The sequence below is a fragment of the Cetorhinus maximus genome, chromosome 5 (assembly GCF_964194155.1).
Source record: "Cetorhinus maximus chromosome 5, sCetMax3.hap1.1, whole genome shotgun sequence".
Lineage (NCBI taxonomy): Eukaryota > Metazoa > Chordata > Chondrichthyes > Lamniformes > Cetorhinidae > Cetorhinus > Cetorhinus maximus.
In genome coordinates this window covers 9,072,540-9,093,962 of record NC_135883.1, presented here as the reverse complement: position 1 = coordinate 9,093,962, position 21,423 = coordinate 9,072,540, and the positions used below count along the sequence as shown (strand labels likewise).

The window sequence follows — 21,423 nt, the reverse complement described above, 5'->3', positions numbered from 1 at the left end:
TAAAACACTCATTAGTTTACAGTCTGTGCCCAAGGGGTGAAAAGCTCTGGAGCACTTCCTGGCACTTTGATGCCTCTGCGTTGCTTGAATGGGCAGAGAAGCTAGAGGCCCGACTCCAATCATATCAATGTGGCTGCGCCTGAACTGTCTCAGCTACAGAGGAATAGTCACTTCATACAAGGTTTCTCTAATGCGTGGCCGCTTCCCTCACCCACCCGCCCCACCCCCCCATCCTGCACATGCTTATGCGCTACCTTCAACTGCAGGGCAGCTCTTGCCCACTCGCACCCCGCCCCCTCCCCCTCCCCCTTCCCACAACGCGCCTCAACCTTGAAGTCCAACAGGCGACCCAAGCGAGCGCTCTGCAACATTACCTCACCTCAGAGTTCCCCTCAAAGTGCAGCCCGCCAAGTGTACGCATTTTATTTGCTGTTGTGAAGCACGTCGGTGTCAGGCAGACAATCCAGCGGTGGGGGGGACGATTCCGGCAGGCTGGGCTTATAATGATATGCAGATTTATTACAATGAGGTTCCCAACGCCCGATGGCAGGAAATGTGGCCCGCCATCGGCAGGCCAAGCAGTTGATCGCAAACTGATTTCGCGACATCATAAAACCAATTGATGGCCTTCTTACCATATCATCCGTTCACGCCACTGAACACACCCGACGCCAGCGGGCACAGAAAGTCCCAGCCATGGTTACAGAGTGACCATGGCTGGGGCCTGAACATTCGAGGACATCTAACATTTTGGAAGGGCAGAAATAAAGGAAAATGGTCATTTGATAGTGCAGAACATGAGTATTGCTGAAAAAAGAGACATGTCAAAGCTTTTCATCTTGCACTCATCAGGACACTTTGCAAGAATACCAATATAAGGGAAAAACAACAATTTATGCTGAATGAGAAGAGAGTGCTGATTGGTTAGCAAGTGGACTCTGATTGGTAGAGGTGTTGCCATGGAGAATGCACCAATTGATGGTGACTGACAGTTAACTGCCAAACATTGTTTGAAATTTAAACCAGGCAGCTTGACCCTGATTGGTCAAGGCATTGCCCTGAGGAATGAGTCAGGGAATGGCTGTCACTTAATTTTGTTTAGCTGAAAAAGGCGCAATGTCTGTACATGTTCGTTCCGTCTGCAAAGAACTGGGCCATGTGTATTAATATATGTATTTTCCAATACATACATATGTCCCACACAGCGAGCCCAGCTGATAATCTTAAATTGATTCTCAGTGTAATTCTTAGAACACTGAGGATTATTTAGCAAACGTTGTCCAATCATGGAATCACATCTAATGTTGGACACTGTGTTTTGAGTTTTGCAAGCACGGGCTGGTTGGGTATGGAAAGAAATAATTGATGGGAATAATTTATAGGCCACTGACAGTAGCTGCATTGTAGGACAGAGTATAAATCAAGCAATAATGGGAGCTTGTAAGAAAGGCACTGCAATAATCGTGGGAGATTTTAATCTTTATTTAGATTGGACAAATCAAATTGGCAAAGGTAGCCTGGAGGATGAGTTCATAGAGCACATTCAGGACAGTTCTTAGAACAATATGTTCTGGAACCAACCAGAGAACAGGTTATTTTAGACCTGGCAATGTGTAATGAGGCAGGATTAATTAATGACCTCATTAATTATTATTAGACCTCATTATTAGAGTTCTTTGAAGATGTAACAAGCAGGGTGGATAAAGGGAAACCAGTAGATGTGTTTTATTTGGATTTCCAAAAGGCATTCAGTAAGATATTACATAAAAGGTTACTGCACAAGATAAGAGTTCTTGGTGTTGTGGATGAACTATGCATGGATAGAGTATTGGTTAACTAACAGAAAACAGAGTTGGGATAAATGGATCATTTTCAGGTTGGCAAACTGTAACAAGTGGAGTGCCACAGGGATCAGTGCTGGGGCCTCAACTATTTATGATCTACATCAATGGCTTGGATGTACAGACTGATTATACTGTAGTTAAAGTTGCTGATGATACAAAAATAGGTAGGAAAGCAAGTTTTAAAGAGGATAAAAAGTCTGAAAAAGGGAAATAGATAGGTTAAGTGAGTGGGCAAAAATTTAGCAGATGGAGTATAATGTGGGAAAATATGAGGTTGTCCACTTTGGCAGGAAGAATAGAAAAGCAGAATATTATTTAAATGGAGAGTGACTGCAGAATGCTACTGTACAAAGGGACCATAAAAAGTTAGCACACAGGTACAGAAAGTAATTACGAACACAACTGGAATGTTGGCCTTACTTGCAAGCATGATGGGAGCATAAAAGTAGGGAAGTCTTGCTACAACTGTGTATCACATTGAGAGACCACACCTAAAGTACGGTGTACAGTTTTGGTCTCCTTACTTAACGATGATATACTTGCATTGGAACCAGTTCAGCGAAGGTTAATTAGGCTGATTCCCAAGGGCGAAGGGTTGTCTTATGAAGAAAGGTTCAGCAGGTTGGGCTTATATTCATTGGCGTTCAGAATAATGAGATGTGGTCTTATTGAAACTTTTAAGATTCTGAGGGTACTTGACAGGGTCGGTGCCGAGAGGATGTTTCCCCTCATGGGGAATCTAGAACTAGGGGGCGCAGTTTAAAAATAAAGGATGATCCATTTAAGATGGAGAAGAGAAGGAATTTCTTCTCTCAGAGGATCGTTCGTCTTTAGAATTTTCTTGCACAGAGAACAGTGGAAGTTGGGTCATTGACTACATTCAAGGCTGCGTTAGATAGAATTTTGATTGACAAGGGATGCAAGGATTATGAGGAACTGGCTGGAAAGTGGAATTAAGGCTACAATCAGATCAGCCATGATCCTATTGAATGGCAGAGTGGGTTCAATGGGCTAAATGGTCTATTCAAGTTCCTATTTCTTATGATCTTAAGGATTTTTCCCTTACAAGGCCTAATTGATGAATCTTACAGCTTTTCTGCAACAACACACAATTTCAGTATTCTCCCCCATGTAACGACATTGTCAGTGATTTTTTTTTTTGCTTTTATTCTTTCAACTTTTTTATTGGCATCTGACATGGTAAGAGCATTCAGGAAGAGGGATACTTTATGCTGCATGGCAAAATATGTTGAAATGGTAAAAATCTTTGGCTATTCAAACTTCATATGTATCCAAACTTAGCTGCAAATAATATTACAAATCTCATCTTAAAATACAAAGATACAGCATCTTGATTCATTTTACTTCTTCACAGATTAAGCTGCAGCAATGCCGATGGGCGTTTGTTTTGATTTTTTTGTTAACTCATGTCTCTACTTGCAGCTTCTATTGGCATTTTCATATATACTTCACTTTCTTTCCAATGTTGATCACACACACATATGTAATATTCCTGGCCACCAGCCTTCAAAATAGCAAGTAGAAATTAACAAAGGCTTATTTCTCTGCTGAAATTGGTATCATCAGCCAACATTTTTGAAAGTTGACGCGATCATCATATTTTAAAATACAGCCCTTAATAGCTTATTTAGGCAAATAACATAATAGTGCAGTACTGAGCCATATGGTTATGTATGCTAAGTTTTTTTTTATTCATTCACGGGATACGGGCTTTGCTGGCTAGGCCAGCATTTATTGCCCATCCCTAGTTACCCTTGAGAAGGTGGTGGTGAGCTGCCTTCTTGAACTGTTGCAGTCCATGTGGTGCAGGTAACACCTACAGTCCTATTAGGAAGGGAGTTTCAGGATTTTTGGCGATATATTTCCAAGTCAAGGATGGTGAATGACTTGGAGGGGAACTTCCAGGTGGTGGTGTTCCCATCTATCTGCTGCCCTTGTCCTTCTAGATCATAGTGGTTGTGGATTTGAAAGGTGCTGTCTAAGGAGCTTTGGTGAATTCCTGCAGTGCATCTTGTAGATGGTACACACTGCTGCTACTGTGCGTCAGTGGTGAAGGGAGTGAATGTTTGTGGATGTGGTGCCAATCAAGCGGGCAACTTTGTCCTGTATGGTGTCAAGCTTCTTGAGTGTTGTGGGAGCTGCACTCATCGAGGCAAGTGGGGAGTATTCTATCAAACTCCTGACTTGTGCCTTGTAGATTGTGGACAGGCTGTGGGGAGTCAGGAGGTGAGTTACTCGTCACAGGATTCCCAGCCTCTAACCAGCTCTTGTAGCCACAGTACTTATATGGCTAGTCCAGTTCAGTTTCTGGTCAATGGTAACCCCCAGGACGTTGTTAGTGAGGGATTCAGTGATGGTAATGCCATTGACTGTCAAAGGATGATGGTTGGATTCTCTCTTGTTGGAGATGGTCATTACCTGACATTTGTGTGGCATGGATGTTACTTGCCACTTGTCAACCCAAGTCTGGATTTTGGCAAGATCTTGCTGCATTTGGACATGGACTGCTTCAGTATCTGAGAAGTCATGAATGGTGCTGAACATTATGCAATCTTCAGCGAACATTTTCACTTCTGACCTTATGATGGAAGGAAGGTCATTAATGAAGCAGCTGAAGATGGTTGGGCCGAGGACACAACCCTGAGGAACTCCTGCAGTGATGTCCTGGAGCTGAGATGATTGACTTCCAATAACCACAACCATCTATCTTCCTTTGTGCTAGGTATGACTCCAGCCAGTGGAGAGTTTTCCCCCCATTCCCATTGACTCCAGTTTTGTTAGGGCTCCTTGATATCATACTCGGTCAAATGCTGCCTTGATGTCAAGGGCAATCACTCTCACCTCACCTCTGGAGCTCAGCTCTTTTTTCCATGTTTGAATCAAGGCTGTAGTGAGGTCAGAGGCTGAGTGACCCTGGCGGAACTCAATCTGAGTGTCAGTGAGCAGGCTATTGTTAAGCACGTGCCACTTGATAGCGCTGTTGATGTCTCCTTCCATCACTTTACTGGTCATCGAGAGTAGACTGATGGGACTGTAATTGGCTGGGTTGGATCTGTCCTGCTTTTTGTGTGGGGGATATACCTGGGCAATTTTCCACATAGCCGGGTAGATGCCAGTGTTGGAGCTGTACTGGAACAGTTTGGCTAGGGGCGCGGCAAGTTCTGGAGCCCAAGTCTTCAGTACTATTGCTGGAATATTGTCAGGGCCCATAGCCTTTGCAGTATCCAATGCCTTCAGCCATTTCTTGATATCACGTGGAGAGAGTCGAATTGGCTGAAGACTGGCATCTGTGATGCTGGGGACCTCTGGTGTGTGAAAGAGCGCACAGGTCTTCCTGAAGCAAAGCGCTGCCTCAGGGAGATTGGTGGAGGTTGTGAAAATTTTTTGAAGTGTAGAATAAGTTTTCCTGCCATGTCCCCTCATGTGACACTGTCACATGAACTGGGACATGTCAATTTATTTTATTTAAACCTTTCATAAAAATTTTAATACCCTCATGAAACCTCATCGCGGTTTCATGATTTTACTGAAGGCTATCTGGGCTTTTCGCCTGCCCGCCAACCTTAAGGATGGACGGGCAGGTCTATTAATCATTTTAATTACTTTTTTAATGGCCCTAATAGGCTACGTGCCCATCGAACTGAAAGCCTAAATGACGTGGGGTGACGTCGGGACGCGCACCCGACATCACCTCGGGTCATTTTACGCATCGGCAAGCGGGCCCCGCTCCCCACTCGCCAACCGGAAGATGCAACCCTCTGTAGTGAGTCATTCCAGAAAGTCCATGTGAATGTGAAAATTGCATCAGTCTTCTCTATGATTATCTTTGTTCCCCACTTCTGTGCCAAGACTTATCATATTGGGTAATACAGAAACAACAGCCGCTTGAATGAAGTTTTAAAGGGCTGCCAGGGCCCACACACTGAAGCCCGGCATAGGGTACTGCTGCCAGAAGGCAAAGATAGAAAAAAAGTGGGAAATTTTTTGGGGGGACAAAGGATGGTATAGAGTTATGAATTGTAAAGGTTTCATAAAAACAATTACACACCTTGATTGCTGGTTGTCTTCGAGGAAAAGTCTTAGAGTTTTGAGGATGTCATTAGGGTGAACAAGTTCTAAATGCTGCTTGTTGAGCAGATCTGCGCAAGCAGCGGCCTCTTGCTCATCAGCTTCAGTTATACAAACTTCTTCCTCATCTGTTGGTTCCATACCATCTTCTTGCTTCTCTGCATTACTTTGGAACTCTTCCTTTACTTCTACATCAAGCATCCGCAACAATTCTTCCGTCTCCTAAAAGCAACCAATACACATATTTACAGAATGGAGAAAGCCATTGCTCTTATCTTGAAATGCCAATATCTTCTCAAACGTCAATAAAAACAGAAAATGCTGGAAATACTCAGCAGGTCTAGCAGCTTCTATAGAGAGAGAAACAAAGTTAACATTTCAGATTGATGACCATTCACTGCTGTTTCTCTCTCCATAGATGCCGCGAGACGTGCTGATATTTCCAGCATTTCATATCTTTAATTCAGGTTTCCAGTATTGTCAGTTTATCAAAAGTGCTGTACGCTTGGAAATAGGCACCACATCAAAAATAAAAATATTCCATTACACACTAAGGTTTTCTGTGGGTGGAATCGTCCCAGAATTGCACTAAGTGCATCAGCGGGTGTGAAAAACGATGTAAGGCAATGATCTCATCACTCTAAACTCATATATTCACAAAGCCCATCACACATTCACTGGCATCTCACTCACTGCCAGCTCAAGGGACATCATTACTCACTCTCTCACACACACCCTCACATCTCCATCTGGCCTCATCTCCTCTGGAGGCTGCTTCCTCAGCCCTCACCATCTTGAGGCCACATGCATTGGTCAACATGTGCCCCCACTTGCACCATGAGATACCTCCCTGCCCCAGTACAGCCCTAGCCCTGAAGCCTCTTCTCTTGCCTGAGGCCACTTCTCCCCCTTCCCAAAGAAACCCCAAGCCCTACAGCCATCGAAAAACCACCCCTACCTTACAGCTGGTCTGGTCAGTAGAGACCTGTCCATGAGCTTCACTAAAAGTGATGTGGTGCCTCCTGCGAAGCCTGGTGTTGATGACTGCGAGTGCTGCCTGAAGCAAGGTAGGCAAACAAACCTCAAAGTCCCGAGCGAAGTGCAGCGTGCCAGGTGCATGTCACTGATGTACAGTTGTGAAACAAACGGATGATCCAGTGTGGGGGTATGGTTATGGCGACCAGGGATTATAATGAGATGCCAAAGTATTGAAATTAGGTTCCCAGCATGCGACGGCGGGAAACATGGCCTGCCATTGATGGCTGGAGCGGGCGATCACAAACTGATTTTACAGTGACGTGAGATCAATCTTTTGCCCTCTCACCATATTGTCCGCTCACGCCGCCAAACACGCCCGCCGCCAATGGGAGCAGAAAATTCCAGCCTTACTTTCTCTTGATTACAAAACAGAAGAAAGTGATTGATGAAATTTTTAAAAGCTTTTCTTCTTTATGAAATCACAACGATAAGACCATGGCCTGAATTTTTCCCACTTTGAGTGAGCTCAGCGGGAGTGGGCGGGGGCAGTTGCAAAGCCGACCACTGCCCGCGATCGGCTCCGCAACACCATTTTACGCGGGTGGGCCAATGAAGGCCCGCCCAGTGTAATACGCGAGCGGTCGCGCTGAGCACTACTTGTGCGGGCGGGGGGAGGAGGGAGAGTCGGGTCCTGATGGGACGTGTTTTTATTTTTCAGAAAATTTTTAAATTTAATTCATAAACGCTTTAGGAAACCTCATCCCACTCGTGGGTGAGGTTTCCTAAAAACTGTAAAGGCCGCTTGGCCTTTTCACCTGCCCGCCAACCAGAAGGTTGGGCGGACAGCTTAAATGTGAAATTAATTCATTCCTTAATGGTCTTAATAGGCCTTTTGATTATCGGCAGGCAGGCAGCCGACTCCACCATGCACCCAGCAAACGAAACATCGCGAGACAGCACGATGATGTCGGGACACACGCCCGACGTCATCGCATGTCATTTTACATGCTGGCATGTCGGGCCCGCCCCCGCACACCGACTGTAAAATCCTGGCCCATGAGGCATAGGAGCAGAAGTAGGCCATTCGGCCCATCAAGCCTGCTCCACCATTCAATGAGATCATGGCTGATCTGATAATCCTCAACTCCACTTTCCTGCCTTTTCCCCATAACCCTGGATTCCCTTAGATAGAAGCAAAATACTGCGGATGCTGGAAATCTGAAACAAAAACAGAAAATGAAGCTCTGAAGAAGGGTCAAATGGACTCGAAACATTAACTCTATTTCTCTCTCCACAGATGCTGCTAGATCTGCTGAGTTTTTCCAGCATTTTCTGTTTTTATTGTGACCCTTGATTCCCTTACTGATTAAAAGTCGGTCTACCTCCGCCTTGAATATACTTAATGACCCAGCTTCTACAGCCCTCTGCGATAAAGAATTCCACAGATTCACTACCCTCTGAGAGAAGAAATTTCTCCTCATCTCTGTTTCAAATGGGAGACCCCTTACTCTGAGATTATGCCCTCTGGCCCTAGACTCTCCCACAAGGGGAAACAACCTCTCAGCATCTACCCTGTCAAGCCCCCTAAGAATCTTGTATGTTTCAATAAGGTCACCTCTCATTCTTCTAAACTCCAATGAGTGCAGACCCAACCTGCTCAACCTCTCCTCATAAGAAAATCCCTCCATACCGGGGATCAACCTAGAGAACCTTCTCTGGGCTGCCACCAATGCCAGTATATCTTTCCTTAGATAAGGGGACCAAAACTGTTCACAGTATTCTAGGTATGGTCTAACTAGTGCCTTGTATAGTTTTAGCAAGACTTCCCTATTTTTAGACTCCATTCTCTTTGAAATAAAGGCCAACATTCCATTTGCCTTCCCTATTACCTATTGAACTTGTGAATGAATTCCAAAAGCTAACATACAAGGACTCCCAAATCCCTCTGTACTGCAGCCTTCTGCACTCTTTCTCCATTTAAATAATATTCAGCTCCTCTATTCTTCCTGCCAAAGTGCATAACCTCACATTTTCCCACTCACTTAACCTGTCTATATCCCTCTGTAGGCTCTTTGTGTCATCCTCACCACTTGCCTTCCCACCTATTTTTGTACCATCTACAAATTTGGCAACAGTACATTCACTTCCCTCATCTAAGTCATTAATAAATATTGTAAATAATTGAGGCACTGATTGAGCACTGATCCCTGTGACACTCCACTAGTTACAGGTTGCCATCCTGAAAATGCCCCCCGTATCCCAAATCTCTGTCTTCTATTAGTTAGCCAATCCTCTATCCATGCTAATATACTAGCCCCAACACCAAGATGGGCTCTTATCTTATTAAGTAGACTTACGTGCAGTACCTTATCGAACGCCTTTCGGAAATCCAAATATATTACATCTACTGGTTCCCCTTTAACTATCCTGCTAGTTACCTCCTCAAAGAATTCCAATAAATGTGTCAGGCATGATTTCCCCTTCATGAAGCCATGCTGACTCTGCTTGATTAGATTATGGAATTCTAAATGCTCTGCTACTGCATTCTTTATAATAGACCCAAACATATTCCCAATGACAGATGTTAAGCTAATTGGCCTATTTGTTGTTTCCTGTTTGAATAAGGGTGTCACATTCGCAGTTTCCAATCTTCTGGGATTTTTCCAGATTCAAAGGATTTTTGGAAGATTATTAGCAGTGCATCCACTATCTCTGTAGCTACTTCCTTTAACATCCTACGATACAACCCATCAGGTCCAGGAAACCTATCAGCCCCATTAGTTTCCCTAGTACCTTTTCTCTAGTGATAGTTATTGTATTTTGCCCCTTGATTATTTAGTATTAGAACGCTATTAGTGTCTTCTACCGTGAAGACTGATGCAAAGTAGTTATTCAACTCCTTTGTCATTTCCTGGTTCCCCATTATTATTTCCCCAGCCTCATTCTCTAAGGAGCCTATGTTCACTTTGGTCTCTCTCTTCCTCTTTATATATTTAAAGAAGCTCTTACTGTCCATTTTTATATTACTTGCTAGTTTACCCTCAAAGCTTATTTTCTCCCTCTTCATTATTTTTTGGTCATCTTTTGTTGGTTTTTAAAACTTTCCCAATCCTCTGGCTTACCACTAATCTTTGCCACATTGTATCTCTTTTCGTTTATTTTTACACAATCCTTAACTTCCTTGGTTAATCATAGTTGGTTTATCCCCTTCCTTGAATCCTTCTTTATATATATATATATCTTTGTTGTGAGTCATGAACTATTTTCTTAAATGTCTGCCATTGTTCAGCAACCGTTTTTTCAGCTAAAATCCTATCCCAGTCCACTCCAGCCAACTCTACCTTCATTCCTTTGTAACTACCCTTAATTAAGTTTAGTACAGTTGTTTCCACCCCGAGTTTCTCACTCTCAAACTGAATGTTAAATTCTACGATATTATGGTTACTGTTTCCTAGGGTATCTTTTACTCTGAGAGAATTTATTGAACCTGCCTCATTACACATTACCAGATCCAAAATAGCCTGATCGCTGGTTGGATCTACAACACATTATTCTAGGAAACTGCCCAGAATACACTCTATGAATTCTTGCCCGTGACTACTTCTGCCAATTTGATTTTCCCAATCTATATGAAGATTAAAGTTAGCCATGATTAATGTACTGCCATTTTTACATGCTCTCATTATCTCCTAATTTATTCTCTGTCCTATAGTATAGTCACTGTTCGGTGGCCTATACACTACTCTGACCAGCATCTTCTTCCTCCTGTTATTTCTTACCTCCATCCATATGGATTCTACATCTTCCGATCCAAGATCCTTTTTTGCTATCGTACTTATTCCATCTCATACCAACAAAGCTACCCCACCACCCTTCCCTTCCTGCCTATCCTTTCAAAAAGTCACATACTCCTGAATATTTAGTTCCCAGCTTTGATTTCCTGGTAACCACGTCTCTGTAATAGCTATATCATACCCATTAACCTCTATTTGTACCGTTAATTTGTTTATTTTGTTCCAAATACTACGTGTATTTAAGTAAACAGCCATTATTTTGCCTTTTTGCCATTTTTTCCTCTTTTGACTCTATTTGCTGCTGTTTTTTTTATGTTTGTACACTCTGTCTCTTCCTGTCACACTCTGGGTATCATTACCTAAATAGCTGCCCTGCAAAGCTGCCATATCCTTTTGCTTTGTAAGCCTACGTATCCCCTTTCCAGAGACCCCTTTATTTAATTTAAAGCCTTCTCTACAGCCCTAGTTATTCGCTTTGCCAGAACATTGGTCCCAGCACGGTTCAAGTGAAGCCCGTCCCACCGGAACAGCTCCCTTCTACCCCAGCACTGCTGCCAGTGCCCCATGAACTGAAACCCATTCCTCCCACACCAATCTTTGATCCATGCATTCAACTCCTTGACTTTATTTACCCTGTGAAGTTTGCACGTGGCTCAGGTAGTAATCCCAACATTACTTTAGAGGTTCTGGTTTTTAATTTAGCTCCTAACTGTTCAAATTCTTTCAGCAGAACCTCCGTTCCAGTCCTATCAGTGTTGTTGGTACCAACATGGACAACGACAACTGGATCCCTCCCCTCCCACTTCAAGTCCTCTCCAGCCCTGAGGATATGTCCTTAACCCTGGCACCGGGCAGGCAACACAGGATTTGGGACTCACGCTCATGGATGCAGAGAGCTGTATCCATCCCCCTAATTATACTGTCCCCTAACACTACTACATTCCTATTTCCTCCCCCCACTTGAATGGTTCCCTGTGCCATGGTGCCGTGGTCAGTTTGCTCATCCTCTCTGCAGTCCCCGCTCTTGTCCACACAGCTTGCAAGAATCTCATAACTGTTGGACAGTTGCAGGGGCCAAGGCTCCTCAAACGCTACCCCCAGGCCCCCATACCTGCCTCACCTGCAGTCACACCCTCCTGTCCCTAATCACAGACCAAATTTGAATTACCTAATCTGAGAGGTGTGACCACCTCCTGGAGCAAAGTGTCCAGGTAACTTTCCCCCTCCCTGATGTGGCACAATGTCTGCAGCTCGGACTCTAGTTCCTTAACTTGGATCCGAAGTTCTTTGAGCTGCAAACACCTGGTACAGATGTGTTCACTCTGGATCACCTTGGTGTCTAGCAGCTCCCACATGCTGCAGCAGCCACACATCGCCCATCCTGCCATCACTATCGTATTTTATTCAAATTATTAATTAATTACCCTAGTAACCCCTCTTTACACTTTATTATAATTATTTTTATACACGCCAGTATTAATCTTATACTTAACAAGCTATCTATAAGAGAGAGAAAAAAAGACTAGAGACCTAAACACAAACTAAAGACTTTAGTTTTACTTTAAAGACTAGAAATACTCACTAATCCTACTCACCAATCAGCTGCTCTCCGCGCTCTTTTCCCTCTTGTGCTCTTTAATGGTCTCTCACTCTCTCACTGTTAAAGGTCACACTCCTCTCACTCTGTCACTGTTAAAGGTCACTCTCCTCTCACTCTCTCACTGTTAGAAGTCACACTCCTCTCACTCTCTCACTGTTAAAAGTCACACTCCTCTCACTCTCACTGTTAAAAGTCACTCTCCTCTCACTCTCTCACTGTTAACAGTCACTCTCCTCTCACTCTCTCACTGTTAAAAGTCACTCTCCTCTCACTCTCTCACTGTTAAAAGTCACTCTCCTCTCACTCTCTCACTGTTAAAAGTCACTCTCTTCTCGCACTCTCTCATTATTAAAGGCTACACTCCTCTCACTGTTAAAGGCCACACTCCTTTCACTGTTAATGGCCCCGCTGCTCCTTTCACTCTCTCATTGTTAAAGGTCACTCTCCTATCACACTCCCTCACTGTTAAAGGCCACTCTCCTCTCACTGTTAAAGGCCACGCTCCTCTCACTCTCTCACTGTTAAAGGCCAATCTCCTCTCGCACTCTCTCATTATTAAAGGCCACGCTCCTTTCACTGTTAAAGGCCGCACTCCTCTCACTGTTAAAGGCCACACTCCTCTCACTCTCTCACTGTTAATGGCCCCGCTGCTCTTCTCACTCTCTCACTGTTAAAGCTCATTCTCCTCTCGCACTCTCTCACTATTAAAGGCCCCACTGCTTCTCTCACTCTCTTACTGTTAAAGGTCACTCTTCTCTCACACTCCCTCACTGTTAAAGGCCACTCTCCTTTCACTGTTAAAAGCCACACTCTTCTCACTCTCACTTTAAAGGCCACGCTCCTCTCACTCGCTCACTGTTAAAGGTTACTCTCCTCTCACTCTCTCATTGTTAATGGCCCCATTGCTTCTCTCACACTCTCTTGCTGTAAACGGCCCCGCTGCTTTTCTCAAGCGCTCTGGCTATAAATGGCTCCACTGTTTTTCTCAAGCACTCTGGCTGTAAAATGATAAGTGTCTGGCCCAGAGCAGCAGATGTAGATGGATATTCTAGTGGAAAAGCTTCAAACATCATGGAGATTACATACTGGCCACTCTTGAGAGGCAAGCGTAAAGTGTAAAAACATAAAAATCTTTCAATTTCCCAGTCCTAATGTCCCATGAGCAACTCCAGCACATTAGATACGACTAGAAAAATCACCTTTGCTCACAGCATGCTATTACCTATATATATTCTGAATCTGAGTATACTTTATGCTACTGTGACATTTCCATTAGCTAAGATGCTGTGTATTACAGATTGTATAACAACTTCTGTTACCCAGCCATCTGTTTATGGGATTACTTCATCCTTTGTGGTTGGAGAGACTTTCTTCTGTTATAACTCTGAAAATAGTATTTTAATTGTTGCGATCTCGTAAAGCCCTGTAACTTTTAAAAAGAAATTCAAACTCCAAATTGTTAGCTGAAAGAATTATGCCACAATATTTCACGTTTTAAACACAAAATTTTTACCGCACAAGAGTTAAACAAAGCAAATACTACTAACTTACCATATTTCGTAAACACATACTTTAAACCCAAAAACCTCAACAGAAAACTCCCCATTCTACTTTTATTTCCACCCAAGTGTTCCACTATACTTTACAAGATCGTGAGGGTTCATTCACTTCTCCTGGGAAGAAATGAAGTGTGCCACAGCTCTCAGGAATTCACTTTGATTATCCTCAGTGTTCCCACTATTCTCCAAGGTATGAGATTTCTTGGGGATCCTTCCACCAGCATCAAGCTAGACAAACCCTCCAACTCTCCAAAAGCTCACGCTCATGGACTCCCGAGCTCAAACATGGACCTCACTGCAATCTTGCTCAGTGACTCCAAATCAGAAACATGCCTGGTTTATAATAGCCCTCTGCTACTGATTTCTCAGATGCTTTACGCTCCTGGCAAATTCTCTCTCTGCCTGTCTCAAAGCTGCTCACAGGCTTGCTGCCTGTTTCTGAAAAAAATCACATAGATAAAACACAAAACCAAAAAAACCTTGCTGCAATCTATCCCCACGGCAATGTTGCATGCCTGGGATGTCCCAGATAGAGGTTTAAACTAATCAACCCCAATTTCTAAGCCTTCTCTATATTCAGAGAAACCACATGAATAATTTGAAACAAAAACAAAAATAGCTGGAAAAACTCAGCAGGTCTGACCGAATCTGCGGAGAGGAGCACAGTTAACGTTTCGAGTCCGTATGACTCTTCATCAAAACTTCGAAAACTTGAACTCTTTATTGAGATAGCTTTAGACATCCGGTCTTCACAAGGAAGCTCAGAGAGTGGTCACCCACTGTTTAGTGTCTTCCCACTTCCAACTCTGACCTTATTAAATAAACATAGGCCACCCTTTGATTTGCAATTATTTTAGGTTTGTTTACCAGCTTTTCAAACCAGGTGTTTTCATTTATCTTACATTTAAAATTTTTAATCCCCAAACTAAAAGTTATATTCCATATGAATCATAAAATTAGATATTGGTAACATAATATTTTTTAAATCATAAACTAGTTTAAATTCAAAGCTCAGATTCATTGACACTGTAAATAATGTAAAAAATATTCTCTTAGCTTTTTGTTTTTAAAAAATATTCTCTTTGGCCTAGTAAGTATAGTAGAAAGATTAACCATGTGGATGGCGGTGGAAAAATCAAACATGATGCGCTCTGTGCTTCAGTAGTGATACCACTAAGACTTGGTCATGGCCGCATAAAACTCATTTGCACAGTAGTGTTGACTATATAATATATTCATAAGGGAATATATTCCAGATCTAGATAGTAAAAAAACAAGGTATGACCTTTCATGCAGGTTTGATGGCTGTAACTTCCTGTTTATGTTGTACCACTAAAATTTCATATTTACATTTGATCTCATCAGTCAGCAAAACTGCTTGCATCCACTTCCACATCATTGCCCATCTATGCCCCTATCTCCATTTCACTCCCACTGCTGTGAAAATCTCTAACCATAATTCAGTAACCTCAAGAATCAATTTCTCCAATTTCCTCCAAGTCACATCCTCCATTCTGCATAAACTTCAACTCATCCAAAACTTTGACATCTGTATAGTTTGCCACACTGTGTCTCACTCACCCATCACCCATCACCCATCATACTCATCTTCAAATTCCTCTACTTCCTTGCCCTTAACCTTAAAAATCCCTCCATATCCTTAAGTCTTCCCACTATGGCATCCTGTGCATCATTTTTTCCAACAGCTGCCTCAACAGTACTTTCTGGGAATCTCTCTCGTAGTCTTCTGCCTCAATCCTCTCTTGTTTGTATTTAAAAGGCCACTTAATACCCACCTTTCCAGCTACACTTTTCCTTATCTCTGCTGGATCTCTCATCACTGCCTGAAATTCTTTCCCCACCCTCTCTGTAAAATACTTTGGGCTGTTCTTCTACTTTAAACATTGAGAAGGCTAAAGCCATCACCTTTGATCCCTGCATCACTACACCGTAGACTTAGAGAGCTCGGATCAAAAACAAAAATTGCTGGAAAAACTCAGCAAATCTGACAGCATCTGTGGAGAGAAAGACAGAGTTAACGTTTCGAGTCCGTATGGCTCTTCTTCAGAGACCGCGGATTTCCGCCTGCCTCCTGTGGTCAGTTCTGCTGGGAAACCAACCAGAAAAGACAAACAAATAAAGAAAGCAGGGCTAAAAATATGCCAGCATTGTTATTCAGGTGCAGGGGTTACGATTCACAACTTATCCGCATCGGTTCCAACGGAGGTAGGCAGCACACAAACTTGGGGCTGCCACCTCATTTATCTCATAGTAGAATAGGGCTCACACCTGCTGCGCTGCTGGCTGCCTCAGCAGGCAGCAAGGAGCCAAGCAGCATGTACAAATAGCTTGTGATGCAGTCAGACTTCTGTCCTTAAAGGCAGCCTGCCCCTCTTAAGAGGGAAGATGCACTGAATTACAGGAGGCTACTGCTTAATGCCATACAAGGAAAATGGAACACCAGAACAGAGAGGGCTTCAAGGGCACAGATGGTACACTGGAAGCATTAGTGAAGGAGAGGAGCAGGGACAGGAGGAGGGACTCCATGGTTCTGTAAGGGCTTCACATGGATGGTCAAGATCAGGGAATGCATTTTCTTATGACATTTCCTACTCATCACAACTAGTCTCTAATGTTGCTCAATGCACCACACCCCCAACACTCACCCAGCAGCATGTACAACGTCCAGATAGCTCACCTCACCCTCCTGCACCTACCAATGTTGCCAGCCTCACACCCACCTCTCACTGCCTCTGCAGACCTCTAGCTACTCAGCTATGGTAGGCACAGCACCCAAACACAGTGCAACACAATCACTGACATTTTCCCTTTCTTTCAGGGCAAGGTGGCACAAATTAAAGGGAGCAGAGCAGAGCTAGTAAAGGACAAGGATGCCTGCATCTCCTAAGCCCTACATAGGAGATGGTTTTCCACATATTGGGTTAACTGCAACTAAAGTCCATGGCATCCAGTATTGTTCAACACATTCAGGACAACAGTATGTTTCTGCCCTTTTCCCCTTCTGAACTCCCAGTTCACCCTCACCCTGCTAACTGGGATAATGAGCAAGTTGCAGATAGTTGCACCATGGTTCTCTTACTTACCACCCCATTCCCTTTCCTTCAGCTCAATTTTCCCCTTTCTGATTTTCTGATTTCAGACACCCGAGAACAACCTGCCGCTTGTCCAGCCACAGAAGCCCCAAGAGGAGGAGAGAGAGCAACAGCAAAGCACTTTTGAGGAGGCCCCGTCATTTGATCTGACATTCATAGTCACCAACTCAGATACTGACACTGCACATGCTTTAAAGGTTAGTAAAGGGTTGGGTTCAGAATGCAATAAATCACCTGACACGGGTAGGGTGCAGCCACACCAGAGGTAAAGGATGTGTGCCAGTACATGGCAGGAGAGGTGGCAGACAAGTTCTGCAGCAGAGCATTTAGATGAGGACCTTGATTGGAACGGCATACAGGAAAATGCTGATGTGCATGTATACTGAGGACGGAATTTTCCGTGACCGCTGGCAGCGGGCATGATAGGTGGCATACGCGAACAATATGGCGCGATTGGTTTCACGATGGTGGGAAGGCAATTGCTTGCTCAGCCCGCCAACGGCAGGCTGCATTTCCCACCAATGGTCATCGGGGAGCTCATTGTAATACACTGGCATATCATTAAAAGGCCATCCCGCCAGGCTCTTGCACCTCCACTGGATCACCCATCTGTGTCAACATGTTTCACGACAGCACACAGGCGATGTGCACTTGGCTGCAGAGGGACCACATCAGGAGCTTGGAGCCTTGTGACCTAGCTGTATGCCTGATGGCCTAGAGAGTGGAGAAGACGGAGGAGAGAGCGACTGAGGCTTCTGGCCATGCAAAGGCAGGAGCAGCAACCTCAGGAAGAAGGGGCAGCAGAGGTTCCCACACACAATGCCTAGGAGCGACAGCAAGCTGTGGCTGGTCAGTGACTAATGACACCCAGGGTCTATAGACGCCACCTGTCATTCGTGCAGATGACCGAGAACCAGTGTTGAGAATACAGTCCGCAGAGGGTGTCACACATCGTCGTCGTCTGCTGCGCCATTTACAACCTGGTGCTGCAACAGGGAGACGAGCCAGCTGAGGAGGATATGGAGGAGCTGCACATCTCCTCTGATGAGGAGTACACTAACGGGAATGAGGCTGAGGAGGTCCTCGGAGGTGATGATGATGGGGATGAGGCCCTCGCACCGGTCAGACAAGGCAGGCACGCTCAGGAGGCCCTCATAGCTGCTAGGTTTGTGGAGGACGATGATGACATGCAGTGAGGTGGCCCCATAGATCCTCACATCGCATTTGTGAACGTTTGACTCCAGTTTGGCTTATGGCAGTGCAAATACGCTCTGTGAGAATGCTCCTGTCATGGAGATGCAGTGGAGGACAACCTAATAGTCACTGAATCGCAGGAGGATGATGACAACATGCAGTGAGGACACTCCATAAAATCTTCACGTAGCCTCTGAGAATGTCTGACTCCTGTCTGGCCGAGGACAGCTCACTGGCGCTGCATGATCAGGGTCATAACGTAGAGACGCAGCCATGAAACTTTAGAAGTTCTGATGCTTTGTCTGCCTTCAGCACCTGTGCCCTCAGGAACTGGAGCACAGCATCAGTGATCACAGGTGCTGAAGAGATGGGGGACAGCCCCTCCTTAAAGGTGCTGAGAGCACATTGAGAGAATGTGAGAACTTTGTGGCGCCTACCCACTACATACTGGCAGCAATAACCAGCACCGTCAAGGTGCAGGCATCTGTAATGTTTCCAGGGATTGTGAGGCTGGACGATCACTACGCACTGAAGGCTGCACAGAGCACAGGGAAGAGGCCCTGGACTGAGACACCTGCCTTTATCTTGTGCAGAAAGGTTTCACATCTGAATGACAAGAACACTGCTCATCAGAACAAGGAGCCATAGGCAGGGAGACATTCTTGAGAGTTTATTGGCAACGGTGAACAGTATGTACAAGTGATTAACAACCGTGCCTAGGCTGTGCAACAAATTATCCTTAACTTTCCTAACCCTGCTGCTATACCTTGGTGCTCCCCGGACATCCACAGCGGAGGTGGAGGCGGCCGGGTGACTGCGATGCCCTGTCTGTGATGACTTTGGCTGGCGTCCTCTGGAGGGCCAAGACTTGGTGGGCCCTGGCCTGCTTTTGGGATCCTGCTGTGTGGCAGTGGCACCTTCCTTGGCCTGTGAAGCTGGAGCTGCTGAGGTCACAGGAAGAGGGAAGTCGGATTGGCTGGACACTCTCAGAGTCACCTGGATAGATGGACTGGGAGTGTGCACCTGCTGATCCTCCTCCCTGTGGGTGACTGGGGACCCCAGGCTGATTCCTTGAGGAGCAGGGACAGCTGGAATGAGATCGAGCTGCCCAGCATCCCTCTCACGTACACATTGTTGGAGGCCAACTATGGCATCAGCGATGGAGTTGAGCCTGCGCAGCAGTGCAGGACCAAGGTGTCCATGGCGGCCGCCACCCTACCAGTGTTCATCTCAGTGCCTTGGCATGCCGGCGCTATTACCTCAGCCTGAAGACGAACAGAGTCTTCCATTATGCCTTGCAATCTGAGGAGTACAGCGGACATCCCATCCTGATGTTCCTGAACTTGCCTTTGCAGCTCCAGCAACCGTGACATGACCCAGTCCAGGGGCTTGTCATCTGACTCGGACTCAGCAAATTTCTGGCCTCCATCAGTCCTCCAAGTGCCAGACACCCGGGAAGTCCCTGCCGTCGCCTGCTGTGGATCAAATGTGCTCCCCAAATTGTGGTCTCTACTCTAAAGCTTGGTCGCACCGAGGTGTGTGTCTCTGCGCTGGTGGAGGGTGTGGGTGAGCACTGTGACGGGACTTCAGAGAGGGTGCCTCCAGATTCCTCTCCAGTGGTTTCTTCAGGGCTTGATTGGAGGCCCTAGGTCGTGGATTCTGTTGGCTGTTTGGCAGATGTGCCTGCAAAAGCAAGGAGAGATAATTAGTGCATGGCAGTGGCCTGTGAAACAGGACACATCACTCACAGCATGGTTGTCTGATGGATGTTGCACTGCTGGATCCTCACTGGGCAGAGCAGTGCTGACCTCACCATCAGCACAGGACCGGTCCAGATCGTGGCCGGCCAGCTGGATAGCTCTGTTTTCAAAATCAATGAGAACCTTGATTTCAAGCATTCCTCCAACAGTCAGCAACCTCTCTCTCTTGTTGTGTACTAGCTTGTCCTGTATGGATAGAGATGGAGGACGAGTAAGAAAGATGCCTGCCAGGCCTGTGTGGGTGGTGAGTGGTCCCATGGGCGGGATGAGGACAATGATGGTGAGTGTGAGAGAGTGAATGGTGAAGTCCCTTGAGCTGGCAGTGAGTGAGGGCCCTGCAGACGTGCGATGAGTTTGAGTGTGTGAGTTGAGAGTGATGAGTAGAGTGACTTACCCTGACGGGAACAGAGGGGATCATTCATCCACTTGCGGCACTGAGTGACTGTCCTCTTCTGAAGGGCTGACCACTGCTGCCACTGCCTCCCAAGCTGGATTGGACACGTTGCTGCCCATCCTGTGGTCAGAGCGGGGGTACTGGATATCCCGGTGGCCTCCATGGCATCCTGCAGTCGCTCGGGGGACCCGACATTAAAGCATCTTTTTTACTTTGCTGGCCATGTCTCCCAGGCAGCAGGGGTGAGCTGGAAGTAATAAGTGCTGTGCTTGCAGCTGGACTTTAAACATGGCGTCCGGCGTGATGCCATGGCGGGGTGGTGGCCCGTGGGCAAATGAGAGCCCGCCCGCCATGGAAACAGCATGTTTCCCGGGAGTGCATAAATGATGTGGCGGGTTTGGGACGATACGGTGTGAAATCCTGCCATCTCAGCTGGTGGGTAAAATGTCATTTTACCCGCCTGCTGTCGCGCTTAGTGCAAATCTGGGAAAGTTCTGCCTTGAATTGCCAGGAGAACTGGCTGACCTGCCAGATGGCTTCCTATTGTCAAGGATCGTGGAAGAGTCCAGCTCTGACTTGGCAGAGAGCATTGTGCACAGTTTGCCTTCTTCACAGCCTCCACTCTATCTCCCTGTTGTCCTGCAGACAGAAAGGTAGTACCACTGTAACTCCCATACCTGTTGGTGCCTTTGTATGGACAGGTCACTTGCTTCTCTGCCTTCCCTGTGCAGATACAGCAAAACTCCCTTCTCTAAATCCAGGAATTCACCACAACATATTCAAAAAATACTCCAGACACTTTGCAGTAGCAGAAGGTTACTCAAAATTATCTCATCTGCAAAGTGGATGCCTGGCCCCTTAAGTATTGCTAATGCTGAGCCTCTCTTGCAGCTGAATGCTTGATCTTTGTTAAGTGACAAAGCAAATTCATCCAATAGTCTGAATTTAACATTTGGGCATCACAGCAACCAATAAGGTTGTGTAATATCATAATAGGCCAAGTTCAGAAGCTTCTGGTGCATGCAGAGGACACCTGCACGAGTGCCCTACTCTAGATGGTGCACTGCACAGGCCACATCAGAAGTGGCTGGCAGTAGA

General features: G+C 45.4%; 1 protein-coding gene across 2 annotated transcripts in view; it reads right to left on the bottom strand.

The window, feature by feature from the left end:
• The window catches only part of drc1 (dynein regulatory complex subunit 1 homolog (Chlamydomonas)), a 112,263-nt gene that overhangs the window by 25,216 nt on the left and 65,624 nt on the right, over positions 1–21,423 (bottom strand). For both annotated transcript variants that reach the window (XM_078541510.1, XM_078541511.1), the window contains exon 14: positions 5,914–6,155. In XM_078541510.1, the coding sequence (XP_078397636.1) occupies positions 5,914–6,155 (242 nt within the window). The remainder of the gene's footprint in view (positions 1–5,913; positions 6,156–21,423) is intronic.